Here is a 13,229-nt window from a genome sequence, read left to right on the forward strand (position 1 = left end):
ACCATCTTTCATTTGTGTGTGTCCCTGAGTATATTAGTTTATCCTCTGGAGAACTGCTACCAGACACTCCTACTCAACTTGTATTTCTGTGTATCATAATTTGCAGATACAGATTTGTTCACTCAAAGAAGCTTTATGCTGTCAGAGCGTATTGTTTACACTACCACCATATTCCCCAGTCCTACTCCTTGTTGCCTCTGACCAGCAGGAGCAGTGTGTCAGCAGAACTCTCTTTAGGAGGGTGTTACAGTACATAGCACTATACACTGCTGTAGTTTGGTCTCCAGCTGTCCTAGGATGTCTTACAGCTGAATGCTCTGTGAAAGCCTTAAAGACAGGTGGGACACAGGACATATACTCAGAAGCTTGCCTTCCAGCAGTATCACAATCTATTCGTGAGGAGAGCAACATACTACCTTGTGATACAATTTGGTTTGGATCAAAGGTACTCATGGATGTCATCTGTAAGCTAAATTAATAAGGGACAATAGGATCAAATCCCAGGTGTAGAGCTAGCCTATACTTAAATGACTAGTCAGGTGGCCCAAGGTTCTTTTCCAACCTGAATGATTCTGTGATTCTGTGTCAGTGGACCAAGGGAAAGAAAAGTGGATTCAGAGGGAGCACTGGTTTTCAAAAGTAGGAAGGAAGGCACTGGAGAAGCACATTGATTGAAGGGGTAAAGGGATAACCAAGTCAAGCATTCATTGAATTGCCAGCACTAGCCTGGGAAGCAAAGGGCTGGTAGGGATGGAGTTATGGGTGAGACCTAGTTGAGTAGAAGGGAAACTCTAACAGTTCCTGTCCTCTGCATTTGTGTGTGTGTATGCATGTGTCTTCCTTGCTAGGGGAGCGCTCGGAGATGGTGCAGGACCGACTGCCGCTTATCGTGGGCTCAGCGCTCGGTGGTCTAGCCTTCTTGGTAATTGCTGCCATTGCCATCCTTGCCATCATCTTCAAGAGGTGAATTCTTTGACCTGCTCATGTGCACTGCAGGCAGTGGAAGTTTCTTCCCCCGCTACATAACCCCATCCCAAGGGAAACAGCCTGATCTACATTTATCCAGATGTCCTTAAGATGCTGTTTTCTAATTAAGGAAAGATCCTACCCCATTACTCCTATCTGAGGAGCCTCTCTTTTGGTAAACCACTCATGTACTTAGCTTATATTTGGCTAGTTAGCAATATGAACACAAGGGAAGCATTTTAAAGCTAGTATTCAAAAAGTATTTAAATACGTCACTGTGAAGAAGGGACTGTAAATTAGGCAAGCAAGTGGAGAATGAAACAATGTATTGAAGAAGGACCAGTGGAGTATTTATATACACTTATTTAGAAGGTGCTAAATACTCTTTAACCAAGGACCAAGATCCAATAGCTCATTTGCTGAAGAATAAAATCTGTACCACCCCAACAGTTCCATGGAACACTACCTCATAAAATACAAGTTAAAGAAAGCAAAATACCACTTTCCATTTTGGAAAGAAAAAAGGGCATATAAGTCAATGGAGAGATAATACGTTATGGCAAAAAAGGACAGAAATTTTAAAGAGAGAAAAAGAAGTAGAGGTACAAAAGTAACAACAGGATTTTGTTATTTGAAGTAAAGAAACAGTCATTACTCACTCCTTGAATTTACTGAAGTTTGAACTTAATCCCCTAGATTGTGAGTAATGGATTTCTGTATCTATGCTCCTCTCTGCCTCTGCACAAGAGGGACTTCTTTGCTTTTTCTGCTGACCTAGAAAAATGTATGAACTACTTAACTTTAGAAGGTGACATCTAGTTGTAGTTAATTCTTTTTTGTTCTCTTCCCTTTTCTACATTTGTTTTCTCCTTCTGTGTATATTCTCTTTTAATATTTTTCTTTCTGGAAAGAAAAGAATTATCAAGTACTGTTATGTTTGCATTATTGCCTCCTTTTGCAGCTTTGAACTGTAAAAAATATAATTTCTTGTTACAGTTGGAAATGTGATATTATGTGCACAACTCAATAAAGCATATAGTTTTTGAAAAAAATAAACCAAACCCAGAATAAATTCATCTTACCAAAACTGTTTTGGGGAAAGACATCAATAGGTTTCTGTAAATGTATCTACATAAAAGGAAATATCGTTAAAAAGATTCATTTATACTTAAAGAATCATGTGCAATTAATAGACAGTTTTTCAGAAAAAGTGGAGATACCAAATTTCTTTTTTAAATTTGTTTTTGATAAGAAAAGTAAGTTTGAAGATGTAGGACATGAGGAACACCACATGAAAAGAGTAGTTCTTTAAAAGGTTGAATATCTGTAGAGTCAAATTCTATAATTATAACTTGGGTTTGCTGATACACATTTTCCAGGCAATATACAGTGTGAAACACCTATTTTAGCTAATTGGGTTTCTTTTTAATGATGGAAGACCATTAGTATGTCAGATAACCTATTAAAAAAACAAAACAAACCAAAACAAAACAAAACATGAATGTAGACCTGACTTTCATACGCAACAGCAGAGTTAGAGCTCTTAGGTATAGGCCTCCAGTAAAGCCACTTTCTTTCCACCACAGAACAGATTTTGAAGATAGAACTGTCTGTGGTTTTGCAATCTTAGCAGAATTTAAAGAAGTAAGCCTGACAAGTAATACACAAAGTTACCTGTTAGAATGACAGTATTAGTTGTGTTAGTAAAGTAACATAATGATTCATGATACTCTGTCTTCAGATGCTAATTGAATCAGCTGCTAGAAGGTCTTGTGCTGAAATAGCAAAGCATGAGTTGACACAAATCCATGCACATAGCAGGGATACTACAGGATACCACAGAGTTTGATTTGCAATCTAGTCTAATTAGTATGATTTAGAAAAGAATGAATTGTACATTTCTGGAAAAAAAAAAAAAATGAACACTGCTGTTAACAAAGGAAGTAACTTGAAAATGGAAAAAATGTTTAGAGCAAACCAAAAATAAGATGAAACTTCTAAAAATAAAGGTCATGTGGGAAAAAAAAATGCTTGAATCACACATGTTTAAGAGGAGAATGAATTCTGAGAAATGCCTATGCTGAGAAGGACCTGTTTACTGGAAATTAGATGCATTTATATAATAAATATTACAGTAATAAAGTCCATACCTGTTTTGATCTGCACATTCAAAAATCACATCATGGAACAGATTTCTGTCCTTCTGACTCTGTGTGATTGGTTTTGGGTACCGTGCTTATAAAATGAATAGTCAAAGTAAATGCTGTTAAGAGACCGGGAGGGAAAGTAAAGATGATTTAATCTTTGGCGGAAATTTATACAAATTAAGCATTAGAGTAAATGGCTTTTAGAATGTTTTTGAAGAACTTAAAAGGCATCACAGGAGATGGCTTAGATTAGAAATTAAAAGAATAATTTGTCATAATTAAATGAAATTAAAATGCAAATTTATCCTCAATAGCAAGAATACTTCCAAGACAGTAATGTTAAACTATTACATTTTTTTTCAGAATAAGGCTGGAGGCTCTATCATTTATCATATCTAAAGTGGGGATTCAAACAGTGGTGTGAAAACTACCACCTAAAAAACAAGCTTGCACTGGTTGCCAAGAGATCGGCAGGATCTTAATGCCCATCTTCTATGCCTAAATTCAAGGATTCTCTGAGTCTTGCATTGAAAAAGCCTATCCCAACATCCTATGAGAGACTCGTGTGTGTTTTAACTTTTCTTTCCTTTATATCCTGCAGTAAAAGGCGAGAGACTCCATATACAGACCGCCTGCAGCAGTATATCAGTTCACGAGGTAAGAGTTCTTAAGCAACAGATGGCAAGGGCCTGTCACTTTTCAGGACTCATTAACACAGGTGTGTTAATGAATTTGATTCTGGTGATGTTTTGGGCTGTCTCCTCCACTGCAGGACTTGGAGTGAAGTATTACATTGATCCTTCAACCTATGAAGATCCCAGTGAAGCTATTCGAGAATTTGCCAAGGAGATTGATGTGTCCTTCATCAAGATTGAGGAGGTCATTGGATCAGGTAGTATGAGAATCTGCAGATTTTGAAGTGCCTTCTTGTTCATGTTGAAACCTGTCACACTACTGGCCTGAAATGGACCCAGCCATGGTATACCAAGTGTCTCAGGATAGCTAACCTTAATTTTTACCAAAATTCATCTTAACCTGCCTACCCTTAGATGCTGGCTCCGAACCAACTGTAAAGCACCCTTTGAGACTCAGAGCTCCGTATTTGAGCCCTGAAGATGTAGTTTCCAACCTGAGCTTTCACCAACTTTACCTTAATCCAAACATTAACCCTATTTCAAAGCAGTGCCTGAAGTCTTCCACAGTAGTTATGTCTTAGTGCACCTGACTAAAATTCTTTGCTGTGTTTCCTTACTTGAGATGTGTTTCTTCCCTCCCTGACAGGAGAGTTTGGCGAGGTGTGCTTTGGGCGCCTAAAACACCCAGGGAAGCGTGAATACACAGTAGCAATTAAGACCCTGAAGTCAGGTTACACAGATGAACAGCGTCAGGAGTTCCTGAGTGAGGCCAGCATCATGGGGCAATTTGAGCATCCCAATGTCATCCATCTGGAGGGTGTGGTCACCAAGAGCCGACCAGTCATGATTGTCACAGAGTTCATGGAGAATGGATCACTGGATTCCTTCCTCAGGGTACCACAACCAGAGTCTCCCACAACCGTTACCTCTTCATCTTGCTGTGTGCCAGTCTCAGATCTGATAATTTTGCCTGTCCTTCCTCTTCACTCCTGTCTCTATAAGTCCTCAGTTGCCCTCTTCAGGTGCAATTGAAATGATAGCAAATTACCAGAGTAAGTGGATTTGGGCCAACATGGTGAAAATATTCCAAAAGCTCACCCATCATATAAAATGTCTTCATTATTTTAGACTTCTCCAGCTTAAATAATTAATGGTAAACAGTCCTAAATTGTTTGTTTATCTTTGTACACAGCCTTCCAGTTACTTATGTGCATGCTCCAAAGTTTGCCTTTCTAATAATGTTTTTCAGACTTCATTCAAACTTGAATGTTTTCAAGTTTCAACATTGTAATGAAGTAATGAAACTTGTAGTTATTTTTGGACTCAGAGTTTCCAGTGTTTTTTCTAGTAATGAAACATAAATACAGGTATTTTTGTATGTAGATTTATTTTTATTTTTTTTTAATGATTCATATGCTAATTCAACCACAAATGCTTTGGCAGGTACATTCTGAGTACCACATGAACCCATTGTGTAGAATTGCACAGAACCCATTGTAAAGATCTTAAAACAGTAAGAGCAGGTTTGATTGCTCCCATTCATTTAGCCATTTTAGTAGTTAATGTGACTAGGCATGGGATGCTAAAGGAGGATATGGCCACAGGATGAGATTTGTCTTCAGAAAAAGATCACTAGTGTCTGACTTCATTTGAGATTGCTTTAAGCCCACCCTTCTTTCTTATTTGCTATCCCTGAACCTTCAGATTTTAGCTTAGTGTATTCTCTAACTTCATAATCCACCTTGTTACCTTGCTCTTTGTTAGTCTTCCCTGTTGGCTTCATGGTTTGTGGTTATAAAAACCTGTTTGCCTCCTCACTTGCAGCAGAAGGAGGGACAGTTCAGTGTGTTACAGCTGGTGGGAATGCTACGGGGGATTGCAGCTGGCATGCACTACCTTTCAGACATGAACTATGTGCATCGTGACCTGGCAGCACGTAACATCTTAGTCAACAGTAACCTTGTGTGCAAGGTATCAGACTTTGGTTTGTCCCGCTTTCTGGAGGATGATGCTTCAAATCCCACCTATACTGGAGCTCCGGTGAGTTACTGCTATGGAGTGAGTTACTGCAGTGCTTCCAGTTATAATTTTTTCCTGTGTTCCTTCTTTATTTGGTGTACCCTTTTTATTCCATCTTGAGACTAGGGAGAGCAGTGGGGTAGAGCCTTCTGTCTTGTGGACATCTGTTCCAAACCAGTAAAAAACAAAAATAACTGAATATCTGATCCACTCAGCTCTGTGATATAGAGTCTCAGTGATGTTCTTTGTAGAATGATGGTGAATAGGACAAACTTCATAACCTGAAGTAGGTGTTATCTTTCCCCTTTCATTAGCTTCTTACAGGAAGTATAAAGGACTGAAGGAGGGACTGAAGTCCTGTACTACCACCCTTTTAGGAAAGAGTTATCTTTTTCCTACAGAAAATATAACTGGCATAAGTATATTTATGGGTTTTCAACCAAGCATTGAATTAACTTATTGCCTGTATGAAGTTCTGACACCTGTTGTACATACGAAGTGGTGGGAGAACAAGAATTCAGTCACTGAAAAATAAAACAGGTTTTAGATCCATGTGTTTTGAAGAACCAGCACCTGAATGATATTTTGTCTGGCAGGTCAAGCCTGCAGTCAAAGAGTTCAAGATTGAAAGAGGAAGGAGTTAATACTAGTTACTCAGTATATCTGCCCTTGGTGTTGCAGGTTGGAATTGTTTAAATATCTTTACGTTTTCAAATTATTGTGACTTTCAGGAGGATTTTACTATCTGCCACCTCTCAAATGCTGCAGAGAAGAGCTATAAAAGTTAAAATACATAATGGGATTTGTAGCAGCAAGGAGGCATGGTTCTGTTTCTTCATCTATATTTGTCAGTAGAACAAGGTGCAAACCTTGAAGATGGTTTGCATTTAAACCAACAATGTCTACAAGACAGCATCAACTGAACCGGCACTCCATGCTCAGAGTTGTGTCATGCTACTGGCAACTGCTCAGTGATGTCATTTTCACAAACAGTCCTTATCTGTTAACATTCTGGTTGCTCTCTGTCTGCTTTCTAGGGCTGCAAAATCCCCATCCGTTGGACTGCCCCTGAAGCTGTCCAGTATCGCAAGTTCACATCCTCCAGTGATGTCTGGAGCTATGGCATTGTCATGTGGGAGGTCATGTCCTACGGTGAGAGGCCTTACTGGGACATGTCTAATCAGGATGTAAGTTTTAGAAGTGGTGAGAATGTACATCTGCCTCTGTCTTGTATCAGTTCAAGTGGAAGAAAGTCATACATCATGAACTGATTGAAGCTTGTTTGTCTTTTATTTTCCCAGCTGGGATAAAGCTTTGTTCTTCTTTTCCTGCAGGTAATTAATGCCATTGACCAGGACTATCGCCTGCCACCACCCCCAGACTGCCCAACTGTTTTGCACTTGCTGATGCTGGACTGTTGGCAGAAGGAGCGGGTCCAGAGACCCAAATTTGAGCAAATAGTCAGTGCCCTAGATAAAATGATCCGCAAGCCATCTGCCCTCAAAGCCACTGGCACTGGAAACAGCAGGTGAGATGAGAATTTAGTGCAAAATAATAGGGTTTGTATCTCAGTAGGCGTCATGAGGAAAAGAAATCAGTAAATCAGACTATATAATATTTTTTTCAACCCTCTCATCGGAGACTGGGAATAAATAGGAAGGAAAAAAATGAGGGAGAGCATTGGAAAAACTGTATATCCTGATTCACTTAATGGGTGGCGAGGTGTTGTGAGTGTTGAATGTGAGGATGAATGAGTGAAGGATATTAATGAATGAAGCGAAGAACACACCTGAGTGCAGCTACACAACATACTTTGTGATTGCACAATACTGTGTGAACACAAGAGGTGATGAGGAGACCTTAGCTTATGGAGGGAAGGAAATACGTAGCTAAGACTAATTAGCACTGCAAGGCATCCCATATTTTCCCAACTGCATTTTGCAGCCTGATGGAACCAGAGGTCAGCAAAGGAGACGTCTCTAGGGGCGTAAATTGCACCAAGATTAGATGGCTGTTGGGCTTATGACTGAATTACATCCTGCTGTCCTGAAGGGTTTTCACTGTGGTTATAAACCTTGTGTCAGTGAAATATACTTAACAGCTGGGGAGGGGAAAGTGCCTGGTCATGCCCAGTTTACTAAAAACAACACATGAAGAGAGTTACAGATTTGAGACAGATTCAGATGACAGGGAAAATAGCAAATGCCATGTATGAACAGTAATTTATTTGGCCTTTTACTGCTGTGCTCTTATCTAATGGGTGTTGGAGCTGAAACAACACACTCTTCAACTCATAGGTTACCTTCTCATCCAAGGAGTGCATCTAGGAGAGAGAGAGCTAGTCACAAATGTAAAAAGGTATAAGGTCTCATCTCTGCCTCAAAAACTTCCTCACTGCAACTCTTTGCCCAACTAATAGATCTAGACCCAGAAACTGTGGAAAGATCTGAGGCAACAGGAAGAGAATGTGCCTTAAAGAGAACAAAATGGGAAGGAAGGATCGATTTCTTGGGTTGGGTTGGTTGTTTTCGGGCAGAAAAGGGAACACAGGTAATCTAGAAACAGGGCATCAAGGTGGCACTTTAATAATCAGGGCATGAAGAACAAATATCATTGTTCTCCATTCTGTGCTCTTCAGAGGTTGCATTCTCTCCCTCATAAGATAGTAGTGTGGTCAGCTGATGTTGATAACTTGGGTTTTTAGAACCTGCCTCTTTTGCAGACCATCTCAGCCTCTCCTGAGGAACTGTCCTCCAGATTTCCCTTCACTCAGCAACGCCCATGAGTGGTTGGATGCCATCAAGATGAGTCGTTACAAGGAGAATTTTGACCAGGCTGGTCTGATTACATTTGATGTGATATCACGCATGACTCTGGAGTAAGTAGAAGGGCAGAGATCAGAAGATACCAGACACTGAGTTTTCCATGCAGAAAGTGAAGGCAGTCTGGGAAGTATTTAGTAAGGACTATATGGAGAATACCTACACATGGAAAAGGAGAGGGAAGCCAGAGCAAAGTAACTACTGTTTCTTATCTGAGGGCCTCTGGACACCCTCAATACCACTATAGATTTGTAGTCTGTTTCTATAAGCCCTAATATTGATCCTGTGTACAATACAAAACATTGTCAGTGTTGCAGAGAGTGTTACATCAGAATGTTCATGACAGCTGCCATATGTAATAACCACTTTTAAGGAGATGTGTAGAATCACCATAACATATACTGGATTGTAGTGTTATGTAGAAGACAGGAGTCAGGAAAAGGAACATTCTTAGAATCATAGAATGGTTTGGATTGGAAGGGAACTTTTAAGACTATCTAGTTCAACCCACCCTTCCATGAGCAGAGACATCTTTCAGTAGATCAGGTTGCTCAAAGCCCTGTCTGACCTGACTTTGAATGCTTCCAGGGATGGGGCATCCACAACTTCTCCTGGCAACCTGTTCCTGCATCTCACCACTCTTCCTTATGTCCAGTCTAAACTTCTTTTAGTTTAGTCCCTTGTCCTGTCACTACAGGCCCTGGTAAAAAGTCACTCTCCATCTTTCTTGTAAGACCCTTTTTATATTGAAAGGCTGCAAGGAGATCTTTTCCAGAGCCTTCTCTTCTCCAGGCTGAACAACCACATGCCTTTCTTCACAGGAGAGGTGTTCCAGCCCTCTGGTCATTTTCATGGCCCACTTCCACTGCTTCTTTTTGTGTTATAACCTACTAAGTTCTGATGACACCCCTTTCAGCCTTACACATTTACCAAGCAAAAGCATATGCTTTGTCAACTGTTTCTCAAAGATACACATGCACATATATCCATACACATCATTTTGGATCTACAGGGAAATGGACTGGGACTGCTCAGAATAAGTCCATTTTAATACCTTCCACATCCTCTATTCTCTTACAGAGATATCCAGCGTATTGGCATCACCCTCATTGGTCACCAGAAAAAGATACTAAACAGCATCCAGCTCATGCGAGTCCATTTGAATCAGCTTGAACCAGTTGAAGTGTGATGTTTACACCATCCTTATTCCACTAGTCTCAAACTCTGGAAAAGTTCGGGGGGAATTTGGGGGAATTTTCACTGTAAGAAAAAGAGATGTCAGTATGCTACCTGAAGATTTAATGCACCCAAAGAATGCATGCAACATGTCCTGTTCCGTGAACAAAAATGAAGTCTTGCCATGATTTGAAAGCAGAGCTGAATAACCGGTGGCTTGTAAATGTGGCTGACATCATACATTGGGAATGGGTTGGGGAAGGGAAAGTTACTATAACATAGGGAGGAGATGGAATAATAGCTTGGACAGATCACAAGCACCTGTTACTTCTTCTCTGCCAATGAAAGGTATCAGATGACTTTACAAAGCTATCAGCAGGCTTTATCTGTGGCTGGGAGCCCAGCAAAGCTGCAAAGACATAATGAAGGCAACAAAAAAATAACCATTTTTTTCCAAAGGTCTGAGAGATTATTACTCAGATTGAGATGAGTCTCAGGCTGTCACATCAGGCATCAAGTTACCAGCTTGGTCTGGAACTCAAGTTCCACTTAGTGCACAATATATGGCAAGCAATAAGACATGTCACCTGGTGAAGAGACTGAGAGTAAAGGGCTCAAAATTCTGTGCTATTTCATGTGTAGTTCTTGGGTCTGCTCCATGATCTAGGAGGGAAACTTACTAACCCTTTGTGCTGATTCAAGGAAGAGCAAGTTCTTGGTGCTACACAACTCTATGGTACTGCAACAGAATGGAACAATAAGGATTCCTAGAATCCATCATGCTGGATCTGCAAGTGGAGAGAGAAACAAGGCATCAATTGTGATATTCTGAAATCCTGAGCACCCAGAATTTGGGTTTTTATCTCTTCTGACCCCCTTACCGACATTGAAGAGTGTGACAAAAAAATCTGAAGCCCTCTGCTGTTGAAAAATACTTGTTCTTTTCTCACCCTAACCAGCTACATCAGTGGGCACAGTTCATTAAATAAATGCAGACATGCAGTAGTCAACTCCAAATAGGCAATTGGAATGTGGGAGATAAAAATAATTCAAAAAGTTCATGTCAAGAGTGATGAGGGAAGTGTATCAGTCCTATGAGTCAATTCAGTCCTTAAAAGACAAATAATAATGGCCTTGGGCTCAACTATGTTATCAAGTAGAGGTGCATGGAAAAGACCAGAATTACAAAGTTTATGTCTCCTTTGAGACAGACAAGTATCTGCTTAAAGAAAGATCTGCTTTGAGGAGGAGCAGAGCTTCAGAACTGTGTCTATCTTTATGCAAGATTATGAAAACTTGAAGCTGAGCTCAAGAGGAAAACTCATAAACTATATGCTTGTCCACCTCACCAACATATAGGAAGGAAAATTGAAATGGCCTTGTTAAGCAAGACCCCAGTGAGGACATTACATAAAAAGACACCTTCTCTGGGTCTAGAGAGGAAATAACCATAGCTGTTCCGATCTGTGCCCATCTGCTGGCTCACTGTGAACTAGTCATGAACTTACTGTATTTCTTCAGCTGTCAAGGTTAGAATATCACAACTTCTACAGATACTACTCCTGTATGGATTTAAGGATTCCCCCAGTCAACCCAGCAACTGAAGACTGAGAAGCCATATTTAATAGTTATTGAAGAGTCCCATAATATCCTAGGAGGTGCTCCAGAACAGTTGCACTAGAACAGCCAACAGAGTTCAGACTCTGTATTACACCATTAGAGCAACATTATTGGGGTTTTTTTTTAGTTGAAGAGGGAGAATAGCAGCACATTCTTTCAAGATATAAAGTCAATACAAAATACAAGAAAACAAGAATAAAACATTCACGGCAGTACAAAGAGGCTGTGAGGATTAAACAAAAAGCCTCATCAGACTAGAGTGAGTCCAACCCTAGAAAATTTGAGTCTATTGCTTTTTAAGGGGGTTCTATAAACTTATAATACTCGTAAATCCAGTTACATGTATGCTGACTGGCTGTTAGCTCCACCTACAGTATCTCAGACTGAACAAATACTGGCCTCTTCAGAAAGCGTATTGAGCACAAGATGTTGAGGGGAATCTGTGTGATCTCTAGCACATTCCCTATGTATTCAGCAAAGGACAACAGTGCATGTATGTGTACTTGTATATGAGTGTGTTCTCGAAGTTCTGTGGGCCATTTGGGGAAACACAGCAGGTTATGTTTTCCATGCCTTGGGTGGTCAAGATTAGTGGAGAAATTTGTGATCTAGTTCAAATCCTACTGCCTCTTTTCAGCCTCATGGAAACTTATATGCAGAAAATATGTTTTCTCTCTCCCCGTGCAATGGGAGACAAAATGGGAGCCTTGTCTGAATCTCATACCAATGACAATGAGGTTTAATAGCTCCTTAGTCAGTGAAATGAACTGCTTGGTCATAGTTCAAGCAGTAGGACATTTACCTTTGCATATGAAGACTATGGCAAAGTTGTTGATTTACTCGCTGTACCAAGGCAGGCAAGTAGTGATTGGACATCATAGATCTCTTCTTCCTCCTGTTCTAAGTCTAGGTTGAAATGTCCCTATGGTAGTTCCAAGGGGTCAGGAGTCAAGATGTAGAACTGCACGGGAGCAGGCTTGGGGTCATAGACAGAGTGCAAAAGGATAATAGTTTTCTGTTAGAAGTCTTTCCATTCTCTTTATTCCCAGGATGTTCCCTATTTTCACAGTACTTAAACTCTTCCATAATTCGGGATGCAAAGGCTCTCGTGTCACAATGTATCTTGTGTTAATTGTGATCATGGCCATCCTCAAATCCGCAAGCATGAATGAAAGGCAGTCATGGCTAAAGCATTAGAAACATCCTGATCTCACTTTTCTCAATCATGTGAAAGCAGAAATCCTACATTCTGTTTCCACAGACATCATCTAGGATGTCCTGCAGTGTATAAGTGCCCTCAACAGCTAGGGATGAGAATCAGGAGGTAAAGGAATGGGACTCACCTAGGCACCTGATATCTGTCCTTCACCAGAAGAGTGAGAAACAATGTAAAAAATCTTACAGAGCCATATTCTTTGCCAGAGAAGCAATGGGAGTTATGGCCCACATTTACTCCATATGGTATCTATAGTATGCAGTGCATAAAAAGACTGAGTAAATTAAATACATGGGTATCAGTGCATAGACCTTCATGATGGCATTAAGCATTTGTATGAAAATTCAGAAGAGTTCTACCTACAGTTGTAAGAATATATTGCAAAGACTAATAGCTCTTCTGCTTGAACACCAACTTTTCACTATATGGAAACAGGAAGAAACTTCACCTTAAGGCGAGCTGTTCTGTCACTATTCCTGATGAGGTTCCTTGCCTTTCTGGTGTGTGTTGCTGGACAGTCTCCCAGACAGACAATTGGGTCTGCACCAGTATGTCAGTTAATGTATTGCGCTGCCAAAGACCACGTCAGGCAGGCAAGTTCTAACTTATGCTGCTTCAAAGGTGAAGA

General features: G+C 40.2%; 1 protein-coding gene across 4 annotated transcripts in view; it reads left to right on the plus strand.

Annotated features, from left to right (window-relative positions):
- LOC141955374 (ephrin type-B receptor 5) overlaps window positions 1-13,229 on the plus strand; it is a 101,871-nt gene that overhangs the window by 69,305 nt on the left and 19,337 nt on the right. For 3 of the 4 annotated variants that reach the window (XM_074895219.1, XM_074895292.1, XM_074895310.1), the window contains 9 exons: window positions 849-963; window positions 3,715-3,770; window positions 3,886-4,005; window positions 4,395-4,642; window positions 5,573-5,788; window positions 6,805-6,954; window positions 7,102-7,295; window positions 8,490-8,645; window positions 9,670-10,059. In XM_074895219.1, coding sequence (XP_074751320.1) covers window positions 849-963; window positions 3,715-3,770; window positions 3,886-4,005; window positions 4,395-4,642; window positions 5,573-5,788; window positions 6,805-6,954; window positions 7,102-7,295; window positions 8,490-8,645; window positions 9,670-9,778 — 1,364 coding nt within the window. In that variant the 3' untranslated portion in view covers window positions 9,779-10,059. Of the gene's footprint in view, window positions 1-848; window positions 964-3,714; window positions 3,771-3,885; window positions 4,006-4,394; window positions 4,643-5,572; window positions 5,789-6,804; window positions 6,955-7,101; window positions 7,296-8,489; window positions 8,646-9,669; window positions 10,060-13,229 lie in introns of those variants that run through there. The other variant, XM_074895238.1, reaches the window with a different exon arrangement.

The sequence above is a fragment of the Athene noctua genome, chromosome 1 (assembly GCF_965140245.1).
Source record: "Athene noctua chromosome 1, bAthNoc1.hap1.1, whole genome shotgun sequence".
NCBI classification, from domain to species: Eukaryota; Metazoa; Chordata; class Aves; order Strigiformes; family Strigidae; genus Athene; species Athene noctua.